The sequence below is a fragment of the Porites lutea genome, chromosome 11 (assembly GCF_958299795.1).
Source record: "Porites lutea chromosome 11, jaPorLute2.1, whole genome shotgun sequence".
Lineage (NCBI taxonomy): Eukaryota > Metazoa > Cnidaria > Anthozoa > Scleractinia > Poritidae > Porites > Porites lutea.
In genome coordinates, this window is record NC_133211.1 from 14529363 (window position 1) to 14555870 (window position 26508).

The 26508-nt window shown below is 38.8% G+C and overlaps 2 protein-coding genes across 5 annotated transcripts; one reads left to right on the top strand and one right to left on the bottom strand.

The window, feature by feature from the left end:
* The first annotated feature begins 26 nt into the window (after nucleotides 1–26).
* LOC140952617 (protein CUSTOS-like) lies at nucleotides 27–4940 on the top strand. The gene is made up of 6 exons (XM_073402050.1): nucleotides 27–179; nucleotides 290–359; nucleotides 1112–1225; nucleotides 1571–1738; nucleotides 2337–2407; nucleotides 4079–4940. Exons 1-6 carry the CDS (start codon nucleotides 107–109, stop codon nucleotides 4258–4260), a joined length of 678 nt encoding a protein of 225 aa, XP_073258151.1. The 5' UTR covers nucleotides 27–106; the 3' UTR covers nucleotides 4261–4940.
* Nucleotides 4941–6762: 1822 nt separating this feature from the next.
* Nucleotides 6763–25820, bottom strand: LOC140952028 (uncharacterized). Of its 4 annotated transcripts, none has more exons than XM_073401428.1 (2): nucleotides 25617–25820; nucleotides 6763–9228 (listed from the first exon to the last, which is right to left on the bottom strand). In XM_073401428.1, exon 2 carries the CDS (start codon nucleotides 9215–9217, stop codon nucleotides 8018–8020), a length of 1200 nt encoding a protein of 399 aa, XP_073257529.1. In that variant the 5' UTR covers nucleotides 9218–9228; nucleotides 25617–25820; the 3' UTR covers nucleotides 6763–8017. The 4 variants fall into 4 exon arrangements, with proteins under 4 accessions (XP_073257529.1, XP_073257530.1, XP_073257528.1 ...); XM_073401429.1 differs by lacking the exon at nucleotides 25617–25820 and adding an exon at nucleotides 16476–16498; XM_073401427.1 differs by lacking the exon at nucleotides 25617–25820 and adding an exon at nucleotides 13569–13725.
* Between the last annotated feature and the right edge of the window lie 688 nt (nucleotides 25821–26508).

A 26508-nucleotide genomic window follows, 5' to 3' on the forward strand; every position in this document is an offset into this window, starting at 1 on the left:
AATTGCGTTCCTTTGGCCGAGGAAGACTGTACCGAACAAGCCTCTTTTTGAAGAAGTGAAAAGTTGTATTTGTCAGGGTAGTAGCTAGGAGTTTTGATCGATCAAGATGGCTTCCTCGAGTGAAAGTTCTGATGAAGACTTGGAAAAATTTGCAGCTATAGCTGGTATTGTCGACACTGGTAAAATAACTCTCGTTTTTTGTGAAAATATATTAGGCTTAAAATATTACAGTTGTCTGTAATATTCTGAAAACATTGTTTGTTTTTGTTTCCTTATAAACATCATTTAGAGGTATCTAAAAAGGGCGATTCGGATAATTCCCGTGCAAGCTCGAAACCTCGCACTAAGCCAAGTTTGAGGTTAGTTCTGGTTGTATTTGTTTTCAAAAATAACCCAAGATCTTCAAAAGAACCGCGCGATTCCGTATTTTTTGATGTTGATCAGAATTTCATTTCTCCATATGCATTATCAGATATCATTGGCTTTCCCAGGGGTTTACTCCCGGGACACTCCCTCCCAGGGGTTCACTCCTGGGACACTCCTGGGGATTTGTATGTAGGGTGAAAAAGCCCCAGGGTATGGGGTATAAATAGCAGACATAACTCCTCTGCCTGGTTCAGAGACCTAAGAATATAATGTACAGTATTTATCAGCCATAAGGCCCCTGAAGAGAAAAATGTGTGCTCAAGATACTGAGAAAGCACAGGACACTGCCTAAGAGCAGGCAGTTACTGGCAATTATATCAAGCAAGTCTGTTTTCTATTTGACCTGTTGCTTGCATATTTATGTTTCAGTATGGTTTGGTAACACCACACTGGTGCCAGAGCAAATGTAAAAATACTAAGAATACCAACTTTTGAAGAATCCTGTGAGGCTAAGCCAAGGGCTTTTGTTGTTTGTTAGCCGAAGACGTACAATGCTCCAAAAATTGCCCTTTCACCTCTCCCTCTCCTGCCTCAGAAGAGCAGAGCTGAAGATTAATGTGACTGACCCCAAAGGGTCTGGTGCCTACCTTAGCTTTACAAACCAGTTTTACCACCTGAATTGCTGGTCCCTATTTGTGGTGATGAAAGTTTGTGCCTTATAGATATTTTTTTTCCCTTACTGCAGACACTGGAGGGAGGATGAAGACACTGTCTTTTCAACCTCGGAGTTAATAACTCCTGAATTTAGACAACATGTTGCAAAGAAGCTCTCAAAATTTCTTGACAGCAGCTATATCTGGTAAATGTTGTTGCTGTTTACAATAACTATCATCTATCATCTACTCTCAGAGGGTAGGTGTTGCAGCTGTGACTTCCAGTTATTCACCCCCCACCAGATTGCCTTTAACATTGTTATGCATATGACGAAACTGGAGGCTTGTGATGTTACCCCAATTGGTTACCATATTGCCCGAGTCTGACCGCCTTTTTTTATCCAATAAAAGTGGTGACTTAGCCGGGTTTTTTGTCCTTTCAAGAAAACACAATATATGCAGCTCTGTGTGTGGGCCTTTCAGCACTAAATCTCAGTGACAAGATCCCTTTATTAATTTTTTTACATCTTTTTTCTTGTTTGCACTGTTAGTACTCAAGAGGCTGAACAAAATGGCTATCACAATAATTCACATAAGTCATCTGGGATCAAACTGCTGTCGACTTCCAGCCAAAGGTTAGGAGAAGAATCTGTACAGGAAATATCAACAACAAACAAGACAAAGAAGAATAGGAAGAACTGTTCAAGCAGCAGTGAAAGGTATGCTTACAAGAATATTAGGGAGCTTAAGCAACTACGACAACAACCACAACAAAAAAATAATAGGTTTAATGATCAAAACAACAGCTCTGTATGTGCATCGCACTTTTTAGTTCATTTTCCTTGAAGTCCACTGCAAGACTACGACGTGAAACCTCCTAATTTTCCGCTTCATGGAGGACGTGAACATGCAACGATGAATTTTCCTTCCTCTTTTTGAACCTGAATAAAATCCTTAAGAATTCAACTCCAGGATAAGTCACCTGCATTTGACATATTAAGCAGGTCCAAATAGACGCGATTAAGTTTTAAAGAATGCAAATTCATTTTTTCACCAACGTTTTCACTGCTGTCCTCGTCGTCCTTGCTTAAGGTCCCTATTTCCTCATTTAAAAAGATAGGCCCAGGGCAAAATGAAAAAAGCAATTTTTCATTTTTCCTAGAACATCCCCCCCATGGGAATCAAAATTCAAAAAGACTTACTCTCTTGGTTGTTTTTTTGTTTGTTTGTTTTTTTCTTATCCTCTGACAAAGGTCTGGCATTCATAGTGAAAGTTACTGAAACTATTTTCACTTTTAACTTCTCATTGTTTTCCAGTGATACAGATGGAGAAGAAATTAACCGTTTAGCAGAAGCAGCTGTTTCTGGTCACTCTATCATCAAAAATGGTAAGGTCACCTTGCACCTAGCCACTAAAAAGAGGTTGGAATGTGCTTTGTTCTCCGCTTGTATTTTGTCATTTGTGGGGGGTGTTAAATTTAATGCTAATAAACAGAAAGGTTTGCATAATAAAGTGCAATAAAGGCTTCAACTCATAACCTAGACCACTCAAAGGAAAACTGCCATTTTTAGCTAGTTGAGCCCTTTTCCTGACCATCACGTAGCAACTAAATGAGCGTTATTTGTTATTGGATAAGCAGAAATGTAGGCAAACTTGGTCCTTAGTCTTACCATATCTCTTATTCGATGGCCTTTTTCTCTACTCTCGAGATAGCGCTAGAGGTGTAGATATCACAAGTGTGGATTATTAAAGCTGCAGAGTACCCTTCCTGCCTTTTTTTCCCCATTCTTCTATCCTCATGTTTTAAAAACGACAAATAAACATACCTCATGTTTTATATTCCACATTGGCAAGAAATTCCTGGGGAGCACACCACGCCCCTCACCCCACTATTTACAGGCCTATCCATTTTATCAACAATTATTTCCCATTATATCCCCTGGTTGTAGGCTCAAATAAGTCATGTATTTGGCGCCAGTTTCTCGATAGGTGGATAACTCTTTCCTCCTCCTTAGGCCTTTCTCGGATCACTAATGAGATTGGAACGTGGGCGGGTCTCTGGGGGTACTTCCAGAAAAACTGGTTAGGGGTGTGCCGCACGCTTCCTGAAACCCTTACCCTATTTCAGACCAAAATCTGTGATTTTCCCTACCCTATTTCAGACCTGATCAAAAATTTGATACCCTATTTCAGACCTGCCTTATAATCAGTTCCCTAGGTCAGACCAATGTTAAAGGCAATGTTTATACGCTTTTATTGGGTAGGATACAAAACTGTACAAAGTTTCAAGCTTAAAATTCCACACTAAAAAACACGTTGAATAATGCGCCGTCATAAATACAGAATACGTGCCTACCTAACGTTAATATGATGACTAATATACTATATACAGGAACAATACAATAGTGTATTTTACGAACCGTAATCTTGGAATACAGGAATTCAAAGTAGCTTCTTCCAAAAAACATACCAGAAACTCTGAACATACCCAATTCAAGAGTAGAGTGCACAAACCATACCCTATTTCAGACCAAAATGATCAAAATTGATACCCTATTTTGGACCCAAACGTCTAAAACACCATACCCTTTGGCGCCGCACATACCTATATAGCCTATATAAGGGAGTACCCCCCGGGGGGGAGGGGCAGGTAGGCTAGAGTTCCTTAGATCAAGCGATCGCTAGCAAAAGGTGAATGGTAGGGTTGGCTCTGTTCTACTAGTAAGTGTCAACAAAATTAGTGACAAAAATCTTAGTATCAGGGGATGGTTTCTCTAAAGTCCCGGATTCAAAAGATACGTGGGTCCTAGCTAACTAACCAGGCCATTTTGTTTTGTTAAGTGATAGTTTTGTCGTGTTATCTACAAAATCACCGAAACCTATATCTTGAATACTAATAACAACAGCTTTACGGGCCCGTTATAGCCTGTACACACACGTTGATTTATTTATCGGCAGTTTTGAGAAACGGTCCTCTTAAGGGAAAGTGCTGAGGAGATTTCATAGTGAGATTACCCAGTGAAGAGCCACTCAAATAACATGCTTTTCCTGTCAACAGTTTCCACAGGAAACCAAGAAGGAACTGAAACAGATGAAGAAACCACAGAAAACAGCAGCGTTAAAAAAAAGAAAGAAAAGAAGAGGAAAAAAGAAAAGAAGAAACAAAGACTCGAAATAGAAACCGAACACAAGAAGAAGCATAAGAAACGCAAAAAATACAAACTCAAAGAAGAAACTTGACTTAGCTCCTATGTCTTCTGTTCTGGGAGTTCTTATCCAGTCATGCTGTAAAACGAAGCCGTCACCTGCAACTGACTTTGATCAAAGTAGGAAAGCTGTCAGCGCCTCGCACTCGCGTCTACTAGCGTGCGTCTCTCGCGTGACTCCCCCAAATTGAGAGCTTACTTGCAGACTAGTAAGCTGTTATCTGTGACATCCCACTCAGCCGGCAAACGTTAGTTAATAGTACAATTGGTTGCCTCGGCAAGGGCCACATTTTAACTCGATGTATATCCGGAAGCTCATTGATTCACTCATTTCGAAAGGCCCAAAAGAGTGAACTGTTATGGGATGACTGAGGATTTTTCAACCGTGCTTGATTAAGGACTTGAAAGTGAGCTGACTTCGGACGTAATCAAGCCACTAATTCCGAAGACGACTTACATTTTGGGCAACAGAAATTCAACACGGGATTGAAAGAGTGGTAATTGTACCTGTGGAGTTTCGTCATCCAGAGAATCACATTTCGTATGAGAGTGTTATGACCTAAATTCGAACTTTTCCTGTTTTACGGAAACTCTGATTTGACTGGGTCAAAGAAGAAGAAGAAACCGTCCAAAATATAATCCTTCCCAGAAGGGGGACGGTAACCACAAAAACAAAGGAAAGCAAGAGAGAATAAAATTGTTTTATTATCTGAACATCTCTCGTGTAACGTGAAAAATTTCTAACACAGGGCCGCGATTGAATGCGTAGCAAGAGTTTCCGCTCGAGTTAATGCGCGTAGCTGGAACGAGAGCAGAAAAAATAAAAGAAGGGGGAGGATGAAGGAAAGGTTTCCTTCTTCTCCCCCAACCTCGTTCCCAGGCTCCTCTCCCAGTAGGAGAGGACCCTGGAAACCAGGTTGCTTCTCCCGTTACCTTCCCCTTACCTCCCTTTGTTTTTTTGTTTGTTTTGTTGTTGTTCTTGTTGTTGTTGTTGTTTTTCTCTGCTTCAAGTTTTCACGCAATAACTCGAGCGGTAACGGTTGCTACGAGGGCTCATTTAGAGTTAGAATCTTTTGTCACAGGGTAACCAAACAAACTGTGTGACCGTTCGTACGTTAGAACGATTTGGAGGAGAACTAACGGTTGAGATCAGGTGACCTCCTAGTCACGTGATCCTCTTTAATAATCTCATTTTACGTATTGATCTACTTTCATTTTCCGCCATTCATAACGTTAACTTTGCACAAGTGCTACAAGTTCTCTTGCTTTTCTTCCGGCGTAGCCCCACCCTCTGCTTTTCCAGCCACTTCCCTATGGGAGTATGAGCGCGCCAGGTAGTTTCAACTGAAAAAAGGAAGCTGAATTAAACAAGTTTCTGGCTCTTTGTTTATTCCATAAAGTTTCACAATTATCTGCGCCGATAAAATTAAGCGAGGAAAAGACTAAGAGTTGATTGAGTTGAGCGAGGTTCAACTTTTACGCTAACGAGCGACCTTTCATGCATCGCCTCTATTTCATTTGCGAACGTAAATTTTACGCGCGTACGCACGTAAAAATTACGCGACACTGAAAGTCAACCCTAAAAAAAAGAATTAGTATGTGTAATCAAATGGTGACGAGTGAAATTAGGGAATAATTTCACTTGCGTTTTGTCCAAATCCTTTTAATTTCCCGAGCCTTTAGGCGAGGGAAATTATTAGGATTTGGACAAAACGCAAGTGAAATTATTCCCTAATTTTGTCCAAATCCTTTTAATTTCCCGAGCCTTTAGGCGAGGGAAATTATTAGGATTTGGACAAAACGCAAGTGAAATTATTCCCTAATTTCACGAATATACCATTTGATTACCTATGAATATCATGGGTGACGAATTACGTTAGCAATCTTGGATTTTTGACATGTTTTTCCTGGATCGTATCGATCGAGAACTCCTGAACTCTCTCGAACGTTTAGCGCTTAAATTTGGCTTAAGTTCAGAGCTTTTGGACAAAATACCTGTTAGAAACCTTCTTGATGTGCTCTTTCGTGTGTTCAGGTTTTTTAAAGCGTCTTTTTGTGCCCTGACATCTTAATTCATGACATTTTAAAACTTCGTCGCCATCTTGACACTGAGACGTACGGAAGGTTGCCATGGCAATTTTGTAATTTCACATGTGAAATTACAAATTAACGCTGAAATTTCGCGCCAGAATTAAGAAGTAATTCGTCACCTACGATATTACCGTTATAACTTACAAGAGTTAATATAACAATAAAAGCAGGAGCTGAATACCATTTGAGGAACAGACTACTATTCTTTAGGAGGAAAAGGGCTGAGTTTTTTTAACAAATCCTTTCAATCAGTTAATTGGTGTTGCGAATAAAATTACTCAGTTCCAGTGAAACACTACATATTTGTCACTTGCCTGGTAAGATTTTTTTCATCTTTTGGAAAAGATAGTACTTTTTGCTAAACGGGCAACACTGGTTTTCCATAAAAATTAAAACGGTTTGTTCTTTATGTCTTAATTAAGAGGGCAACGACGCGTAGCTACGCGTGTATGATATGTGTTTTATTCCATTGGTTTAATTATGGTACGTGAATGACGTACAGTCAAATACAAGCGCATAATAGTTGAAATAAACTTTGACAAGAGCTAGTTAAGAATGGTTGCTTATAAGAGATTTACCAACAATTTTTTCCGACGGGACTCTAGGGACTCAAAGAGAGGCCGCTTAACAGAAGCTCGCCTGTACTATTAACAACAGAACACTCTAAAGCCACGTAGCTCGCGTTTGTGTTTTATCACTTTTGGAAAACGTCTTTCATTTTCACATTTTCCACCTCATTCAACAAACTTATCCTACATCTAATTCTGCTTATAGCGATTTTCATATGACCTTGAAATGAAAACGCGCGAACAAAACAGAAACAACAAACGAACGGAAATAGAGCGACTTGATTGGTTTATCGAACGGATACAAACGAGCGTGGCTTTTGGTTGGTTGAGCGAACGCTTGGGTGAAAAAACTTCCGAGAACTTCCCAGAAATCAACCGATACTTCGCTTTGACGTCATACTGCAACACGATTGGCCAATCGAACAATGCCTTCTCCATACTAGGGTTTTCTTTGGCGGGAAAACGAGGAGGCCATGTTTTGATCTTTTCATCCATTGGCTGATAAAACAAATAACGAACACGTACCGAAACATACGAAGGTCATACGAAAATCGCTCTAAAAGTTCCTTGTAAACTGATTGAAAATATCGAACGGTCCCGCGCGAACGAACTGTCCGGTCAAATTTTTCAGCCGGTGGAAAATTCGTCCGCTGCCAGTAGTATAAATCAGGAATAACTTCGTCCATCAATTTCAGAACTCCATGCCATGCTAGGCGAAGCAAAATATACCTGACGTCATCTGTGGGTCTGTAGTAACGCCAACAGATCATGAAAAGACCAATAAAATGCGTGTATCGTGTAAAATCTACCTTTGTACCCCTGACAAAACCACTGGAAACCAATAAGTTTAAACTCTTAATAGACTGAGAGCAATTCGGTGTCTTCCTCAGCCCGGCCACAAAACTAAATGTTCCGGCCATTTTCTAATCAAGCAGTAGCCTAAATCAGGGCCAGCGGTGTCAGTTGTTCAGATTGCCCGAGGTAGTGTTGGTCTTATATTCTTGTCCATAGTACGAAGAACACTCTCTAGTTTTTGAGCGCGAAAACACCTGGTGAAATCCTCAATAAGCCAAGTTCTAACATCGGCGTCCCGCGTGTTTCATGTCGCTACTGTTAGTCACCATAAATGAATCAAGACGTTTGAAACACGGGTTGAATTGGCTGCAGGAATTCCTCCTGGATAACAAAACTGCCTCCTTGGTTCACTAAACCTAGCTCCATAGTGGGGAGGTATTTCCCATAAGGCACACCAACCGGGGAGGTGACGTCACTAGAGTCCGCACTGCTTTGATTCTGCGCATAAGTCGACCACCCTCCTCGCTTAAAGCGTTTCAAGGAAATTTCCCATCTTCTTCTCCTTTTTAGTCTTGGGACTTGCCTTGGATTCACGTATGCCATTGTACAACCAAGACCAAGCTCAACAAGGCGGCATAACGATTCGAAAATCAGCCAGGGCCAAGGTTCGGGTGTTACCGAATGATCTTTAGAGTACATACCGTGTACAACGAAGATAGAGTATATCTGCAAACCGACGCTGGCAAAACCCAGCAATACTGTTATGTAAGTTATTTTGACCAGTTTAGTGACATTTGGATTCGAACTGTGCGCATGCGCGGTTTTCTGGTCCATAAACCGGCGCACTGAAAACCGCGATTCTTTCACTGACTTGAGAATTATTCTTCCACTGTATATGAAACTCCCAGAGAGTATCAGGCTTAGAAGGATGAAGAATGTCTCGCAAACGATTGTGAACCCGATCCAGTCGGAATTCAACGATGTTACTACCACTGTGACTGAAGCCAGGGTAAAATGAAAGGCTACTACGCAAGTCACAAATTCAACGCTCTGTAACTTTTCCGGGTAAAGTTTAAGTTTGGATAGTTGAAGAAACGTCAGATGAAGGAGAAAAAAAGATGCAGTGATGCAGGGTAAGGCGATGCTGAACAATACTCTAGATAACATTACCGGACAATCAGTGAAGGGTAAAAAACACTGTTCAGATTCGTATGGATTGATAAAAAGAAAAAGAGCTCGTGTCAATCCAAATATTAGAAGCAGAGAGCTTATAGTGATTGCCAGAAGCGGTTTCCGTCTATGCTTTTTTCCCGCCAAATCAAAGAGCGACCACAGTGCATAGAGCGCGAGTAGTGCAAACAGTGAACCGAGTCCTGCCCAGTGTAGGTCCCAGACCCATTGCCAAGTTTCTTTAGCTTCGTCCCAATTCGGTAGGGGCTCTGCCTCTATCAGGTACGTGGGTTCCGTCATTGGAAATGATTGCGAAATTACTTCAGCGGTACCTTCAGGCTCACTATATGGAGTGGAGCCTGTCATTGTGTACAGACCTATTTGGCAAAGAAAACAACTATTAATGATAACGAACTGAATGATTTAAGGATCCTACCTGATTCAGATATCAGATATAAGAAAGGGTAACAAGAACAGTAGATTTTAACATGGTCGCCTCGGGTAAAATTCCTGCTCTGTCAACTAGCTCATGTGGAAGAAAAGTTCAATGCTTGCAAGTAACTGACTGGATTGTTGGGATCCGGGTTCTTGTATTTTATTTTTAACTTTAATTCTTGCAACATTTATTTCTATTCTTATTACTTTGTAGGCTAGAGCAGCTGGTAATCGAGCCAGCCAGTGCTAGTAATTGTGTGCGCAAAAAGGGTTGATTTTGTCGCAGATAGAGCCCACTGGTTTGCCTCCGGTCAATTGGTGGGATTCCTACGTTTTATGTCAAAATAGTGTCAATACTTATTTGCATACCTGTGTAAATGATTGGGTCAGTAGTAATTCAATTAGCTCAACAAAGTTGTTTTGTTTTTCTAGGAAAAGACGCCCTTATAAAGCAAGTATAAATAAATGTACTTTAAAACCGTGATCTAAGTCGAGTCCAGTAGCCAGTTATTCGGTCTAACTAAAACCCTAACACAGAACGACATTTAAACTGCGCATTTTTTTTTTCCGTGCCGAGTAATTATTTCATCTGATTCAGCAGCAAAGCCTTGAGGTGCTTTTTCAACATTAATTAAACTTCGCAAAAGAAAACAAGTTGGGTGTTATGTCTACCTTTCTTTATTGTACAATCTGCTTTCATATTAAGAAGAACTTCTTGATGATGTTACTAAAGCTTTGCTTTTTCTAAAACAATCCCTTTTTTAGATTTGTCGAAGTATTAATTATTCCATTTGATTTCTTCAGTTGTGCTTCTCTTTTACCACGACGCTAAAATGTGTCTGTGTTTACTCGGTTTAGAGCGATGGGAGATGGATAAATTTAATTCTTGTTGAAAATAAGCTCCACGGGTCCTACTGAGACTTTACTTAGTCTAGTTCAGCTCTTCCTGAAACTTCCAAACAAGTTAATGTTGCAATTTAATGTCTATTTTCGGAACGTTACATAACTTAAGAATACATTTTCTAGACGAAAAAATTCGATGCAAACACTTTCGGTACAAAAGAAGCCCTAGAGAGACTAAAATGGTACCCTCAAATCAAAGCCGGCAACTGATTTTATAAGAAAAAAATGGCATCACTTAAGAAGCCGCAGCGCTACCGTGTTAGCCCTTTTGCAAAACTGCGCCATTTCACAGCCAACTGATCGTTGTGAAACCGTTATTGAATATTCAAAAGATCATTTCCGTCAGTTCACAGTTAGTACGTTAACTTTCAAAACAACAAATTACGTTTACAGTTGGATATGGTTATTTCGTCAAAAAGTGCAATCAAATCAAGAGAACGCAAGTAACGTAAAGCACAAAAAACCAACAAAGTTGCATGGGCCATTTCTGGAAATTCCTCGAAGACTTATTTAACACTCTTCGCCAAGCCTTTAATATCTTGTAATCCTTCCCCTATTCACTTATTGAGTTAAACTTTCAATTTTACTGATTTAGTTATTCTTATTCATTAAGGCGCGGAAAACTGACGCCACTGTTCTCCAGATTTCGTTCTGACTTCATTTTTTTTTAAAATCCCGGTAGCCAACTTGCAGTAGTGGAAGAGCTAAAGAACTATCAATTTTAAAAGACACAGGAAAAATTCGACATCTAGCCCGCGTCTTAATCTCACCACCGGGCGCGTTTTGTATTTGAAAACCGCTGGAATAAAAATGAAGTTAACAAACACAAAATGTAAAGAAAAAAAAATACTTAAACCGTAATGACTAAAGTATGTTTGTAGAGAATACAAATTTACTTGCCGCATGTCGGAAAAGGTGTCTGTAACTACTAAGATGGAACCGCCAGCTTCCTTGTTATTATTATTTACATGTCGGGAGAATGGCTCCGCAAATTCGTGAATCGACTTGAAAAAACAAGGTGCGACATTTGAACAAGATTTTCTGCTTCTTCTTCTACCAGCTCCTCGGCTGTATGATAAAACTCTTTACACGTACAGCTACGTAGCTGTATACGGTCTGTGTGTTTCCCGCAACAGACGCCGAACGAGGATTGTGAAGCCGATTTTAAGAATATTGGCACAGGCGTATGGTGTAAGTCAAGCGCAGCTAGTGATTTGTAAAGTCGGCAGGCTGCCAATTCAGCGGTTAGCAGTAAGTCTGGCAAATGATAAACCGTCCACGATATTTTTTGGTGAGTCCGTGTCCTGCAGCGAAATCACAGTGATTTTCGGAAAATCACAAAGTTAACCTTCGCTGTGTTATAACAGGAGTTCCTTCAGATCTAGTGGATTCCTCACGAGGCCAATTAAATGTTTCTTTAGGCGATATTGATATGAGTCAGAACCGAATGAACTAGAAGCAAGGCGTTTGTGAATGGCGTATTTTAGTCATTTGCGTATTGTTATAATCCCAACAAAATCCCTCATTTGGTGCTTTCATTTTTTTTTATTTTTCATTTTTTTATATTGTATAATGTGCCACAAATCAATAGCAAGATCTCTCAACGATAATCATGAACCTCCGTTGCATCTTGAAGATTTTTACTGCTTCCTTGACAACACTCAACTGTTCTCAGATCAATATAACTGTACTCTTCTTCGGCGGAAATGGTGTACCGGAAACTGACTTTATTAATTACTTTTCTTTGGAATTGATAATTGCTTTATTCTCGCTTTTTGAAAAAGGTTGATTGTATGATCAATTTTTTAGTTGTCACGTATAGTAATCCCACACGAGACTAGTAATAAAGCTGTCAAGAATTCTCTTCAAACAAAATATAACTGAACTATAAAGGAAATTACCATGTGAAAAAAAAATTATAAAATATTTATATACTGGTATTTCAAAACCGAAGCAGTTTTAACTCCCGTTATAAAACAAAATGTTTTAAAAAGTTTATTTTACATCAGGCAAAGAAAACTTTTGTTGTTTTTAGCATGATGTTTACCCATGAGTGGGGAACAAGAAAAAGAGGCCAATATAAGATAATTTCGTTCATCACTGGTAGAAGGAAAACTTCCTGTGTTAATCCTGGTTGACTGTACCAGTGGTTGAAATGGTATTGATATGAAAAACCACAACCGATGGCAAGTGTGAGATAATCTGTCAAACGAGAAAGCGAGGACACACACGAAGGACTAACCTTGTCTTACTTCTTTAAGTCATATAACCTGAAGTGAGAAACTCACTCGATGCGAGAAAGAAACAAGGAACTACCAGGGGAGTATGGATTAACCCTTCTAACACACTGATCTCCCTACATTAACTGCTGAGCTTTTGTTAGGAGAGAGTTGATGTTGGTCATTCTCAGAGTTTAACGGCGTCTATACCCTTCAAGACCAAGCGCAGGGTGATTACCGGACTCTTTTAAAGGGGCTCTGTCATAAGGATATTTCTGTTAAGATCAATTCTACCTTTAATTCATTAGTTAGTGCCATCACCTTTACACAAAATACTACCCTAGAGGTATGAGGCAACTATCAAACAAATTTCACTACGATGCACTAACCATGATAAATTTTGTGGTGATTTTTCCAGGCATGAAATTTAAATTTTGAAAAAGTTGGCCCAATTTTTTCAAGTTTCAATTCCTTGTCCATCCTATCCTGGCCATTCGTGGCAACAGACGACAGGAAACAGTTTCAATGCCTAGTCTTAAACAACAAAATTTGACCATTATGATTGACATTCAATTGATGTGAAAAAGTTTTTGGTTTTCAGAAAGGTAGCAGATAGCGTGAAGTAGCCCCTTTAAATCTTTGAACGAAATTCTATAGCGTTACCATTCAAATGAAACCTCGAGATCATTTGCCAGAACTTTTGCAGAACAAGTTTTTGTTGATCATTTACGAAATGAAATGTGGAATTCTTTGGAGTTTTTAACATAAGTCACTGTCAGAAGGTGTTCAACGGTTGAAAATGTTTATAGAATTGCTTCCTTCCCGGATCAACCCCGTCTTGTAACGAGATAGGTCAAGATACGTCGACTAATCTTTTGCAAATAGCGGAAATTCTCAAGAAAAATAACATCTAATCGAACAACAATTGATTCTTTCATACGTTATCGTTAAACTCAGTTATCGAGGATTTTACAAGAACAAGTGATATTACAAGTGTGAAAAATAAAAAATTTTTAAATGTAAGAGAGATGTATGATACGAAATGCATTTTCGACAACGAAACGCCTTCATTCACAAAGGCGAAGCGAAATTAGGAAACTGGTTATTTAGTCTTCATGCTAGACAATAAAAATAGACTGAGCGGGCTTACCTTTTAGCGCCTTTAGCAGGAATTTTCAAACTTCAACTTTGCCTTCACAAACAGAAGAAACATCAAGTGTACCTCATAGGTTCGGAAAAAAGCCTAAAACAAATATATATGTACACTTTGTCGTTATGAATAATAGGTAATGAAAAGTTGTTGGCCTATGAAGATCTTAATATCTGTTTGATAATTGAGTACCTTTGGAACGTTTATATACGAGATCCTACGTGGGCCCTCCCCGATTGCTACGTCGATCTCTCAAAATATTTTAATCTGCACAAGACCGCGGGCTATGCTAGTCTGGGTATATACATTTCACATGATATGCCAAGTCGTCCGGTTTTCTAATTAAACCAATATTATTAGACTCTGAACTACAACTGCGGGAGCAGCTGTTCTCATTTTCAGGCTTTGAATGTAAATTTTAAAAACTGTTAATACCCTACACTCTGACTGTGGTACTCACACCTGCTTAAACAGTGATGTGAGATAGCTTGCTGAATGGTCTGCTCCCGTTGAATCTGATCAGACACCAGACGGTTATTTGATAGTCCAGAATAGCGAACATTCCCTCCCTTTCCTCCACAAGATCCGATCATCTGAGTGGTGCAAAAGAAGCCTCAATAAGGATGTGTTTTTGGAGTCTTTGGAGATAACGTCTTTTTACGTACAGGTCGCAAGAGAGGGCCGGAAGAGTGAAATAGTAAAATTCGAGAAATAGTGAAAACCGAATAAATGTTGCAAAGCAAATTACGTTATTGAGCATGATTTTATTTCTTAAGATCGTCCATATAAACGTAACTGCAATATAACTGAAGAAAATCTTGCATTACAGCGGCAATTTAACCTCTGCAACTGATATGTATTTTTCTACTGTTTTTACATTTTATTCAATTTTTACGTAAAACCATACGTGATAAAATTCATTCAGTAATAGCTTAGGTCCCGCCTTATTTTTCTTTGACTCTTGACGTCAGCGCATCGATCGTTAGCCAAAGATTATACCCTTCACAAATTACGTCGTCGCATGCCTCTTCCGCATCAGTGATCACTAGCTTAGCCTGTTTCAACCCCATTGACTCAAATTCGGTTGTCTTTGACGTCCCGCTAAACGAATACTTGCGCAAATCTTCGGTAAGATTTTCTATTACAGGTCAAAACATTTTAGCCCAAGAGCAGACGTCTTATCCTTGTTCCGTTTGTTGCACAAAGGAATAGAAGTATGTGTTCGCCGCCGTTTTGTCAGTTCTGCAAATTTAACGATAGCACCCAGATTTTTAAGTCAGTGCCTTGCTACGCCTAAACATTTCTGAAAATTGACCAAATTATCGGTTGTAAATCCAAGTTAAACGCATGTCCAACCTGATTTCTTATTGCCTCAAGCGTTGTTACGTTGCGGCTTCCGTACAGAGAAACCTCAAAAACGTACCTCTAAAGAATGCTGGCGGACCAGAGGGTTTGAAGAGGAGGCAATGCAAGAGTCACTTATGTTACGGTATAACTTCTGATTACAATTTACGGTATAAACAATCCTATTAATATAGAACTTGTTGAATATAGAATCCCATTCTAAGTCTGAACATTCTTGAGGTCCTCATTCGTATGTCTTATTTTGAAAGTGTAATTTCAAGTGAACTACTCTTTTCTGAATTAAACGCATGTTATAAAGATTCAAAAATACCCTGATAAGCAGATGGGTGGGTCACCTCACTTCTTGATTGGCCGAGAACGGATCACCAAACTAACACCCAAAATGAATGTTTACATGTGTACTGGAGGCTACTGGATCTAGCCTGCGTAGCAGGCGCTTGGAAGTAGTGGGCCCCCTACTAGCTTCCAAGCGCCTGCTGCGCAGGCTATACTGGATCGCGTGGAGGCTATTGTAGACAGGATACCTGATTAAAGATCTCAAAAATGCGTCATGCAAAGATTAAATCAGGTGCAGAGGAAGACTTAAAGGAAGTTTTTAAATTGTCACGAAACTAAACAGCGCAATTTTAATTTTGGTTGGGAAGAATTACGGGAAGCAACAATGAACTAAACATGATTATTAAATTTTAATACCCAGCCGGACTACATACAAATTCTCCAGAATGATCTTCGTACATTTTCTTTAAGAATAAGCTGAGAAGCTAGAAAATTTGATAAAAGATCTGGGTATTTTGCCTTTGGCAATTATTTGATAAATTCTCATAACCTTTCATTTTCGCGGTATGAGCTGGCGTGCGAAAAGTAGCCGGCTACTTTTCGCACGCCAGCTCATAGCGCGAAAATGTAGCCTCTGCTCGCAGGGTAGCAGGTAATGATGTTGTTTCAAAAAAATTGATGTTGATCACACTTGGAACTTTAAGGATATAGAAGAAAGCCGTTGGAGAAAAAAGCAGGCTAAAAGCGCAACGAAGTCGTCCACACGTCCAATCTCCTCGAGTCAAGATTTCCAAGATTTCCGCCTCGCGGCATTATCATCACAAATAAAATGCCTGCTCGACCTTTTAAAATACCTCCATATCTAAACCTGTCAATTCTAATACTTTTAGCCTTTTAATTGTTCATTTCATCTCTTTTTAGGATTACACAGCCGAGACCGTTGCGGTTTTGAGGGTTCAAATAGCGCAGGGTTGTAAAGACCAACTCAGTGGGAAGAATTATTCTAGATGGTTTAGTTTTATTTGCAATTGCGTTACTAATACAAATACCCGAAAATTGTGATAAGGGTCTTTGGCATTGAACTTTGAGGGATATTACACTATGGTAGCTTTGGCCGAATTATTGAAATTCCGTTCCTCTACCTCTCTACCCGCCTACAGTACTGACTTACGGGGAATGTTGCCCAGGAGAACATTTAGCGGTAAATTCAAAGAGATAAATATACATGTATTCTACTGAACTGAAATGATCACTGCACTAAGTTAAGCTTACATACCGCATGGATTTACCGAGCTCTTGAGTGATCTTGTGACTGTGGTCGAGTTTTTTATCACTTGGACAAATGGAGCTGTTTATCCGACGACTGTTTAAGCAGACTGCAGAGTTTTCTCGTCTGTTTCGGTTATAAAGATCGGATATACACTGGACGGACTAGCAAATACTACGCAAGTGAAACGATTGTCTTACGTTTTGCCATTTTGAACCCATGAGCTGTCCAATTAAAACCCACGCAATTATGGGTCAGGTTATTTTTGAACTGAACCTTCTGACGCGTGGACTAAACTGCGTGCGCGCCCTTGAAACAAGATATATATTATTAGAAACAGTCTGCAAAAATAGGCAATCGATACGTTTATTGTTGATACTGAGCAAAATAAATAGCATAATATTGGTTCTTTTTAAAGTTTACAAATTAAACAGCAATAAAAGAAGCAAAGGTTACTGCCAAGTGACACAAGTCATTATTTCAGGTTCTTTTTTTTTTTTCGTGTGTGTTAAATTAAGATTTGCGATTATAATGTCTGTATTTGTATGTCTGTATGCTTTTTCTCTAGTCGTGATTTTCTCTTCCTTTCTCTTTTAAAAGAGCCTATATTTCTGGAATGCCCTTTGGCATTTTCACATCTCTTCACCCTTTCCCGCCCTTCTCCCTCCTAAAACTGTTAGTGCGCACACTCCCTCGGGCGCTTAACAGAGTCTAAACAGGAACAAGTAAAAAGTCGGGTTTTTCCCCTATCATTTACATTGTTTATTAACTATGGTGACTGCCTTGTTTTGGTACGTCATAAATATGTATCAAGGTAATGAAACAAGTGCCAAATCGTCCATTAATAATTATTGCGAAAATGATCAATATCATGAATACTACGAAAATTGGTTTTGTTTAAACCAGCGTATAGGTAGATTAGCTTATTCTTTAGTCCGAATTAAAAGATTGCTCTAGATGTTAAACTCAATTAATGCAAAAAGAATGTAACAAGATGGCCAAATGCCTTGGCATTTTAAGCATGGGGTTGATATAGCTTCGTTTCAATACTAAGAACGCCTTTTTCACAATGGTCCAAGCCAAGCTATTTTACTAGCGGTGAGTAAGAGTAATTGTATGCGTTGTATTAGCTTTTCATTAATATCTACGTAGCCTGTTTATTGTAAAACGTAGAATAAACGGAACTCCTGATTCCGGTTGAACTCTAAGCTGTCCATACGCTCTAATGACCTGTCCAAAAAAATCTTGACAGTTTCTAGAGATGTAAACTACTGTAAACAAATAGGCAGGTTGTTTGGCAAAAGTGTTAACCGCATTTCATATATTAGCACCTTCAAACACACTGCAGCATATAACTGAAGATTCAGAAAGTATAGCCGCAGAGACCTATGACCCAAAGCCAAGCAACTCCGGTGAATCCGTGTCACGTCGATTTTCGGAAAATCCACGAACTACATGCCCCCGGAAAGACACAGACTGGAAAATGGCAGTTTTGACTTTGATGACATTTCCCTTTCTTTTTTTGTATTTTACACTTCGGTTGTGCACTCAAACAGAGTGGTGGTCCATTTTTGCCAGAAAAGTACCCTAAAACCACAGGTAGCTCTCTTAAAAGAGAAAAACGGCAAAAGCAAAACTAGCTGGAATCGCGCTGACACGGTCAAAAATGCAAAGAACGCATCCTAAATAAAATAGGAGGACACTGAAGGAGTTCTAATGTATTCTTATTGCCATTTATGACCCCTAACTTACAATCGCTGAAATTTTCACCCAAACCCTTGCAATATTTTCGTTACACAGCAACGGATTCTCACTCGTGAGCTCTGGTGACCTGTACTAAAAGGCCTATAATGGGAGTTGCTTGCTTTGTTTAATGGGCCCCTAATAATCGGTTCCTGCTTACGTTTTGTTCATTTGTCAAAGGAGCTCTGTTACTGACAGGATGTTAGAGTCATTATTTTGCATCTTAATGGTAGGCTATATAGGATGAAGGACATTGCAATATATTACAAATGACAAACTTGAAAAATTTAAGCTAAAATTTTGCAGATCACTGACTTACCCCTTTTTAACGCCCACGGTCGATAAGAAAACACGAACATTATACCTAGAGTCTGTAACCTGCAAATCGTTATTTTTATACATTGCACTTAATTTCTTTCTTCTGATTGGTTAAGCCCCTGCAATTATTCTGAAGATCAGTGCACCTCTAAATAATAAGCTGCAGGTTGCTCGCGCAGTACATGACGAAAGCAATATCAAGTGGATGGGTGGTGGGTTGTGCGTGATGCAATGATTGCACACAGCAAAAAAATCACTATGACTCGTCAGTTTGCTACCTTGACTGAACAAGAAATCGATAAATCTTTTGCTCATTGAGACTCTAACAATACAAGAGCGTTCCACCAAGTGCGAAGGAACTTTTACAGAAAGGAAACGTTGTAAAATTTCTTTCAAAGCACAGTTGAGCCGAGGCTGATCTGAACACCCATCAAGAACTTGATTATTCTTTTTTCACAGAAATCTCACCTAGTATTTATTTCAGTCATTTTCCAAGCAAAAGGAACCATGCTAATCATCATCGCCTCATCTACGGGATCAAATTATGTTTCTGAGAAACTGTCCACCTACCCCTCCCCCAAGCTAACATTTTGCCCTAAGTGAGAAGTAAGTGTTAATGTTAGCTTAGGGGAGGGGTAGGTGGGCAGTTTCCCAGAACTTAAATTGATCCCATCTACGTGTGTTATTACGCTGTACTTGCTTTCTTCCGGATAGCGCAGTTTTCACGTTACCATAGTAACACTGTTAAACTATATACGCAAATCTATATCTATTAGATTCAGAATATAATCATCGGCAGTACAGTAACCATAAATGTCATACGTCATTCTTTATGCGAAAAATTCATTGTAATCTTTTCAGAATCTCCTTCTCCCAAAATACAAAAATCGTAAAACGCGGTTTTAACGACAATTGAGCCATTAAAACATATTTATTTGTTCCTTTTTTTTCAGAAACATTCTTAGAAATCCATTTGATTACTGTTAGATTTTTCTTGTTTTATAATTATCTCAATGGAATAGGTGCCTGAAGTCCAATCATGTTGTTTGCAAGGCAAAATCAAGTAGAATCGAGTCACATTAAACGGCTTGGAAACTAAAATTTCGAGGGCGTTTTTGGACTTTTTACATTTAGGGCATGAATTTTTCGTCATTTCAGGCCATGGAACCTAAAAATGAGCCTAGCCAGCTGTAAAAAGGGGCAATACGGAGGCAATACGTCCTAGCCGGCATGATCACATGCTGTTTACGGAAAATTCCCTCATTCATGTCAGGAAATTCTGTATTTTAAAGCCTCCCCTAGGGCATGACTCAGCAATTGAGGACATTTCTGCTACGTTTTCAATGTTGGTTAGCATGCAAGGATTTTTCCCATGCCTATCGTCAATGATTTGCTCACTGGTAATAGAGGGGGTGGCCCCAGAGTGGTTTTGCATTGAAATTGGCATGCAACAGAATTTCGCATGCCCTGTAAGCATAATTTGAGGTTCCGTGACCTTCTCACCCAGGCCGCGAGAAGCCTAGGTTCTAGTAATAAGTAATTCATACACAGCAAAATCTCCGGCATGCCGGGCATGCCAAATTTCCTGGCATGCCCGGCATGCCAAATTCTCTGGCTTGCCGGGCGTGCCATAATCTGGGTCATGCCGGGCATGCCAAAATCGGTCTCTGGCATGCTCTCAACGCACAGGTTATAATTCCTTGAATCTACAGATATTTTAAGCCTGGCTAAAAAAAAAAAAAAACTAAACAGATCACAGTACTTATCGTTTGATGTACGGTTTATAGGTCATTTACACGATGACGTCATTGCTATTCCTCTCATTTTTATAGATTTGGTTGTCCCAGCGAAGTTTAAATAACAAAGGCTCTAATTTTCACAAGAAAGTAAAACTCTGAGGGATTCTGCCGTAGTAATAAAACAGCGTCATCGCGGAGATGACCTGTTGGGGGATTGTAAAAACGGCCTCACCCCTTTTAATGAGTCTTTAATAGGATTCCCATTTCACATTGCGAATAAAATAGAATTGACTGAAATCATTAAAAATAGAGACAGAGACTATTTTCTTTGCATAATAAAATGCATCTATGTTCCATGAAAGCTTTTAAAAATACAAGGTTATAGAATATCTTTCAACGTTCATTACATTACAAACTGAGCTAAGCTCCAAAATCACTGTCCATTATTCAGTAAATTATGATGTTCGACAATGCAATGTGCTTGAATATAACGTTGCAATTACAAATCTCTCTAACGCAATTTTCCCTACGTTAGAAAAGCTGTTTTTGTCTTGTTTCAAATTTTTGATAAGGAGTCTGAGTTCCTCTTTCTTGTTTTGTAGGCTTGCCAGGGATTATTGTTTATGTGTCATTACCAGAGTCTGTGTTCTTTGTTTTTAACTCAAAATAAGTCAGTAATAACTGACAGTATCAAAGAATTGCTCTCTAGAAAAGTAATTATCTCCTCGTCATGTCTGGAAGTCACCTGTAACAAAAAAGAAATGGAATGTTAACACATGCAAGGGCAATATGAAAAAATGAAATAGAACGTGTAGAGCTCAGCTTCTCTTAAGATATTTTCATACTGGCTTGTTGAGTCTGTTAAAGGTCGCAACTAATTGTCTGAGGCTAATTTCACAAGGTGTGCAATTGGGCTAAATGCATGGTAAATAAAGTAAAAGAAACGTGGTTTCACATTTGCCAATTTACACTGCGTTGTTCGATGATGTTTACACGCTCTTCTACTGCGAAATAAACCTTTGCATTTGGGTTTGCAAGTCAAGATTATCCCGAGTTTGACTGACACTCGAACAACAGTTTCATTTTTAAGCAGGGAAGGTGTAGACCCATATAAAGCAGGAATATGTAAAGGAAACTCATCGAAAACGTTTTCGCATCTTTGTGGCGATATTCTCTCAACTGATTACTGGGGGTTGTGAAGAAAAAATACATTAGGACCAAAGGTTAAAGCCTGTCCTGTTACATCATTTTGCATGTTACCTAGAGTTCTAATAAATAGGTCATAAAATAGGATTTAACGAGAGCGAATTTGTTTCTTAATCGGTGTATAAAAAAAGCGAAGCTATCAAATGAGAAGTTTACAAAGTATCAAAATTATTAAATTAAAAGCTCAAATAATTAGGAAAATTCCTATACGAAAATAATGCTAGAGACATTAAATTGATCAGATAAAATTCTCAGAAAATATGTCGAATAAAAGCCTCATTGCTTGCTTTTGTTTTTGCGTAAAGGTAGCCAAGTTGAAAAAGCGACTAAATCTTAGTTTTTTACGTTGAACATGTTTATTAGCTTAGTTTTCGTCCGTTTTAAAAGCTTTATAACCCAATCATAATTTTCGGGTTAAAATAGTACAAAGTAATTTCAAAAACTATGTTTATTTAAAGAGGAGCCGGCAAACGTGAACATTTTGTAATTCAGAAATCGGACCCAGCCAGGTTATTTAAGCTTAGAATTTTTTGCATTTTAGCGTCCTATAAATTTACCAGAATCGCCTCTCAAAGGCTTACTGTAGTAAAGCATTTTGTAGTACACTCGTAGACAAGCAATGTAAGGCATAAGTGGTTGCTTGGATAAGACATCCAAAAGAAAAATTAGTTTTGTGGACCTAAACGCACATTCGCAGACTCCTTATTGAGTTGTTTACAACTTTGCATTGACACCTGCAGCATGTTCATTTTTTAAAGCGAAATCCAAATCTGATTTTGGCATTTGATTTACGGATATTTTATTTTGTCTCCAAAAGTGATTGGTTTCTGTACTTTTGAAGTTTCCTCTAGTCTTCTTAACAGCAGAAGAAGATTACAAGACGTAGAAACAGAAACAATCCGAAGTGAAAGAGTTGAAAACCACTTATGCCTGAGAGATTCTTAGGCATGCTGAACAGCAAGATAAACTGAATGCCAAAAGGATAATTCACGGGATTTTTTCGATATTCAGGCTTTTTCTTTACCAAATTAATACTAAATTTGTACTTACAGTCTCTCGCAGAATCCATTTCTTTTCCAGCATTCACCAACATCTCAACCATGCACCGCAGGAAAAAAAAAAGACAAACAAGTGCGAAGAGACATGACGACATCGTGACGCCACAACTGCCACGCTACAACAAACTAAATTCATCGTCATCCGAAAACACTTCTGCGGAAATTCGGCCGATTTCGTGCGAGCTCGGGGTATCTTCGGATGGAGCAGATGACGTTGCTGAAAGGACTATCGTCAGCAAGGAGTAAAACAGTTTGCAAAATTCGCATAGCCGACAAGAAGCGCACTGAAAACCTAAGCAAAATCTCTCTGAGAGGCAGTCCAAACTCACCAAATCAGAACGTGTTTGCAGTATTAACGTCCTACTCTCGTACTGACTTGAACGTCCTGGTAAGCTTAATTTTCACGAGTCTTTTAATGCTGTTGACCGAGAAACATATACTGACGGAGAAGATTTGTTATCTTATTGTTTAAAACGCTTTTCCGCGATCAAATTTAAATCTGGACCCAGAAATATCAGTATCGCTTTGAAATAAAAGGATTAATTGATCTGTAATTGCAAGTGAAGTATTCTATTTTATGCATGAATAATGTTGTTTTGTTGTGCTTTTTATTTATAAATCCAGGCTTTTGTCTTCAGTTTTGCCAGTCGATCCCGTGACATACATTGTGACAAACATAACTTTTTTTGTTATAATCTGCGTTTATTGCCAGGCATGAAACCTGTAGCTTCAAGCTCCCTAAGATATATTTGGCGATTATGTGATTCTCAGGATATGATGCTGGAGCGAACATCAAAATCAGTCACGCTGGGCATGCCAATTTCATACCCGGCATGCCGAGCATGGCAAACCCAACTGGCTGCACGATCTGCATGCCCGGCATGCCAAACCAGACGAGCAAAAACTGGGAATGAATTATCAACCCGGCGAGAGATCTGGGACCTAAGTTTAGCTAAGTCAATTTTGGGCTGCGAGGGCATGAACCTATTTTTTCCATGCCTATGTAATTTCTAAGTACCAATATTCCCTTGAATTTTGTCATGCCTAAATATATAAAATTTTCCCTCTCTCATTAATCCTCAGACTGAATGCAATTTTTACGCTCGCTAGGCATGTTCAACTGAAAATCATGCCCATACCCTCATTCAAAACAAAATGCTATCAAATTTTAGTTTCCAAGCCGTTATTAAAGTTGCAAACACTTTTCAGGCGATAGTTCTGGATTTTGCCTGATATTTCAATGTCACATAGTAGCCTGTCATCACTCTACAATGCCTTAGAGCACATGCAAAGAATATGAGGATGATTATACCTAGAAAAGTGCTTTTTATTTAGCAAACTGGCTCGCCGACAAAGAACATGCATCTATGAGAGAATCGTGAGAGACATTTCACTGATCTTTAACGAATTTAAAGATGCTCCTTTGTGATTTCTGTGCAATTATTATATATATTAATTTTTGTATTTCCTTCCAAGCGGGCAACAGTAGTCTAGAATTTCAACTGCACTGATATCTTTTGAAATGAAATGAAATGAAATGAAATTTGAAGCTTTATTTATGGTTTTGTTTCGGGATGATTCTTGGTATTTACTGCATAAAATTTTTTAGCAATGCAGTAGTTTAAACTGGCAAGAAATGCGTATCTGGCAACCCCTCGCGAAACTCGGTGCTGCACACAAGTTAAGCCCTGCTGGTCGCGGCTAGAAACAGGTTGGTTGACAACTTAATCATTCGCAAATTTTCAAGCTGTCGTGAAGATTCTCTTTGCTTTGTTTTGTTTTCTGTTTTTGGGCTCACACACAATGAACTACACAATAACCTGCCCCCGCTTTACTTAGTAAACTGCATGAAGATATTGATTAGTCATACCCTACACAGTAGCTCACGAGCCTAACAGAAGAACTTCATGAAGATAAATAAACTACCCTGAGAAGATATAGTAACTTCTGTCAAGTTTTTCCTTAAACATTAGCATCGTTTAATGGCTGCTTTTAGGTCATAAAAACATTCGGATACCGGAAGTTAGAACAAGCTACTCGCTTAAAAATGTTTCTTAACACCATTTAAAACCTTTCTTGATACAACCAATTTCGTTGTAAATGGTAAATGGTAGACGTCTTTTCTTCTGACAATTCTCAAAACATGCGTTATAAAAATCGTACGACGCCAACTTAGTTTATTAATACTTAGAGTCAGAGCTATATAATTAACGATCAGTGTAAATTGTAACCAATCATTTTATTGAGAGTCTAGTACTATAAACTCTTCGTGTTCTCAGTAAAACAATGAGATGTTAGGTTAAGTCTCTTGAGCTCGGGAGACATCTGTCCAAATTACAAGTAGGCCCTTGATTGGAGTTTCAATACTCCTCAATGACTTCCACGATTGGGTGGCACTTCGCACGCAACTACGGAAGATTTCACTAATTCGCAACTTGCAAACTGGTGTGACTTTGTTTTCAGTTGTGAAACGTTAAGTTGAAAAAAAATAGCGCGTGTTTTAATGTTCCATATACACATGCTGATAGATCATATAATGGCTGCGGGAATTTTTTTTTTAGTGACTGAGTGGCATGTAAGTTATGTCCGTTCCTAAACAAGACCTGATAACGAAAATTAATTTGGTCATACTTAATCACCGAAGTTGAAGAGCAATATATAGTTTCCTGTAGTCATCTGAGACAGTTTAATTACGATCGAAAAGTTCACTGGCGTTGGACCATTGATTTTTGCTTTGAAATTTTCTTTGAGTCTGAAGAAGAGAACGTAAAAGTCTGAACTAACCTGATCCTCTACGTTTTGCAAAGGCTGATTTCAGAAAACTGTTCTTTAAAAGTACCCATCTAGCTGTTCGATTTTTGAAATTTGACATTGCCAAAGAAAAACAAGAATCTTATATTTTGACTGTTGTCAAAACTTCTGAGCTCACATTTTTCCTGCTAACTTGTCGTTACTACCGGCAGTTGATTGGATCGTGATTGCTTACACAACTCACGAAATCAGGCAAAACAATGGTAAGAACTTGTCTGATATTTTTCATTTAAAAGTAAGTTATCATGGAAAAAAGGGACGCCAAATATACTCACAACACCAGACTTTGTTGGCGGAGTTGCTTGGTGAACGTTAAAGCGTCGATTCTTCAATTGGGCTCCAAAACTGACAAGTGATCAAAAATGACGTTTTTTTCTTCCCATACAAAGTTTAGCTGACCGCCATCACTACTGATTCGGTGTAAGGACGCGCTGACATTTACATGTGCATCCGTCTGTCTTGTGAGCTATACAACTAAGTATATTTTGATATAAGAATCCTAGAAATGTGAACAATATTAATTTGCTGTTCTGGTATAAATCAGTTGATCTGTCCGAAAGCCAGGTCAAGAAAATCACTTAAGACAACGTAAAAGCCAAAGATTTATGGGCTTTACTTTTTTTTTGCATGAAATGAATTAGTCTAATCAGTTACCTAGCAGCATAAATGTTTCATAGCATTTCAACGTTTTTTACCTTATTTTTTCTGCCGAGATTTTGACAATTTTTTTAGAAGTACAACTTGATAACAAAGGCTACTCAGAGACAAGAAAGAAAACCGATGCTATATTAGACATACCGTCCTTTCCGTTCCATTTATGAGGTGAAATTCCACATGCATAGAAAAGGAAAGTACTTCGGTTAGTCAAAATAATGTATTGCATCATTTCTTAACCTCAGCTTTGAATTTTAATTAGAGAGCTCGGTTTTGAAGAGAGTGGCGTTAACACCTCGTTCCACGCTTTTTGTAAATTTGACTGAATGACTGAAATAAATCTAAGGTCGATATAGCGTGTAAAGTAATCCTTCTGTACTTGCTTTTTAAAACTGTTTGTTGCTGATTGTCGCTTAGATTCCGGCCTGCCCCTCAATAAAAAGACCTTTCTCAACTCACGTATGTTGAAGGAAAATTCATTCTCGTAAGGTACACCTTTTTAGAACGACGCAC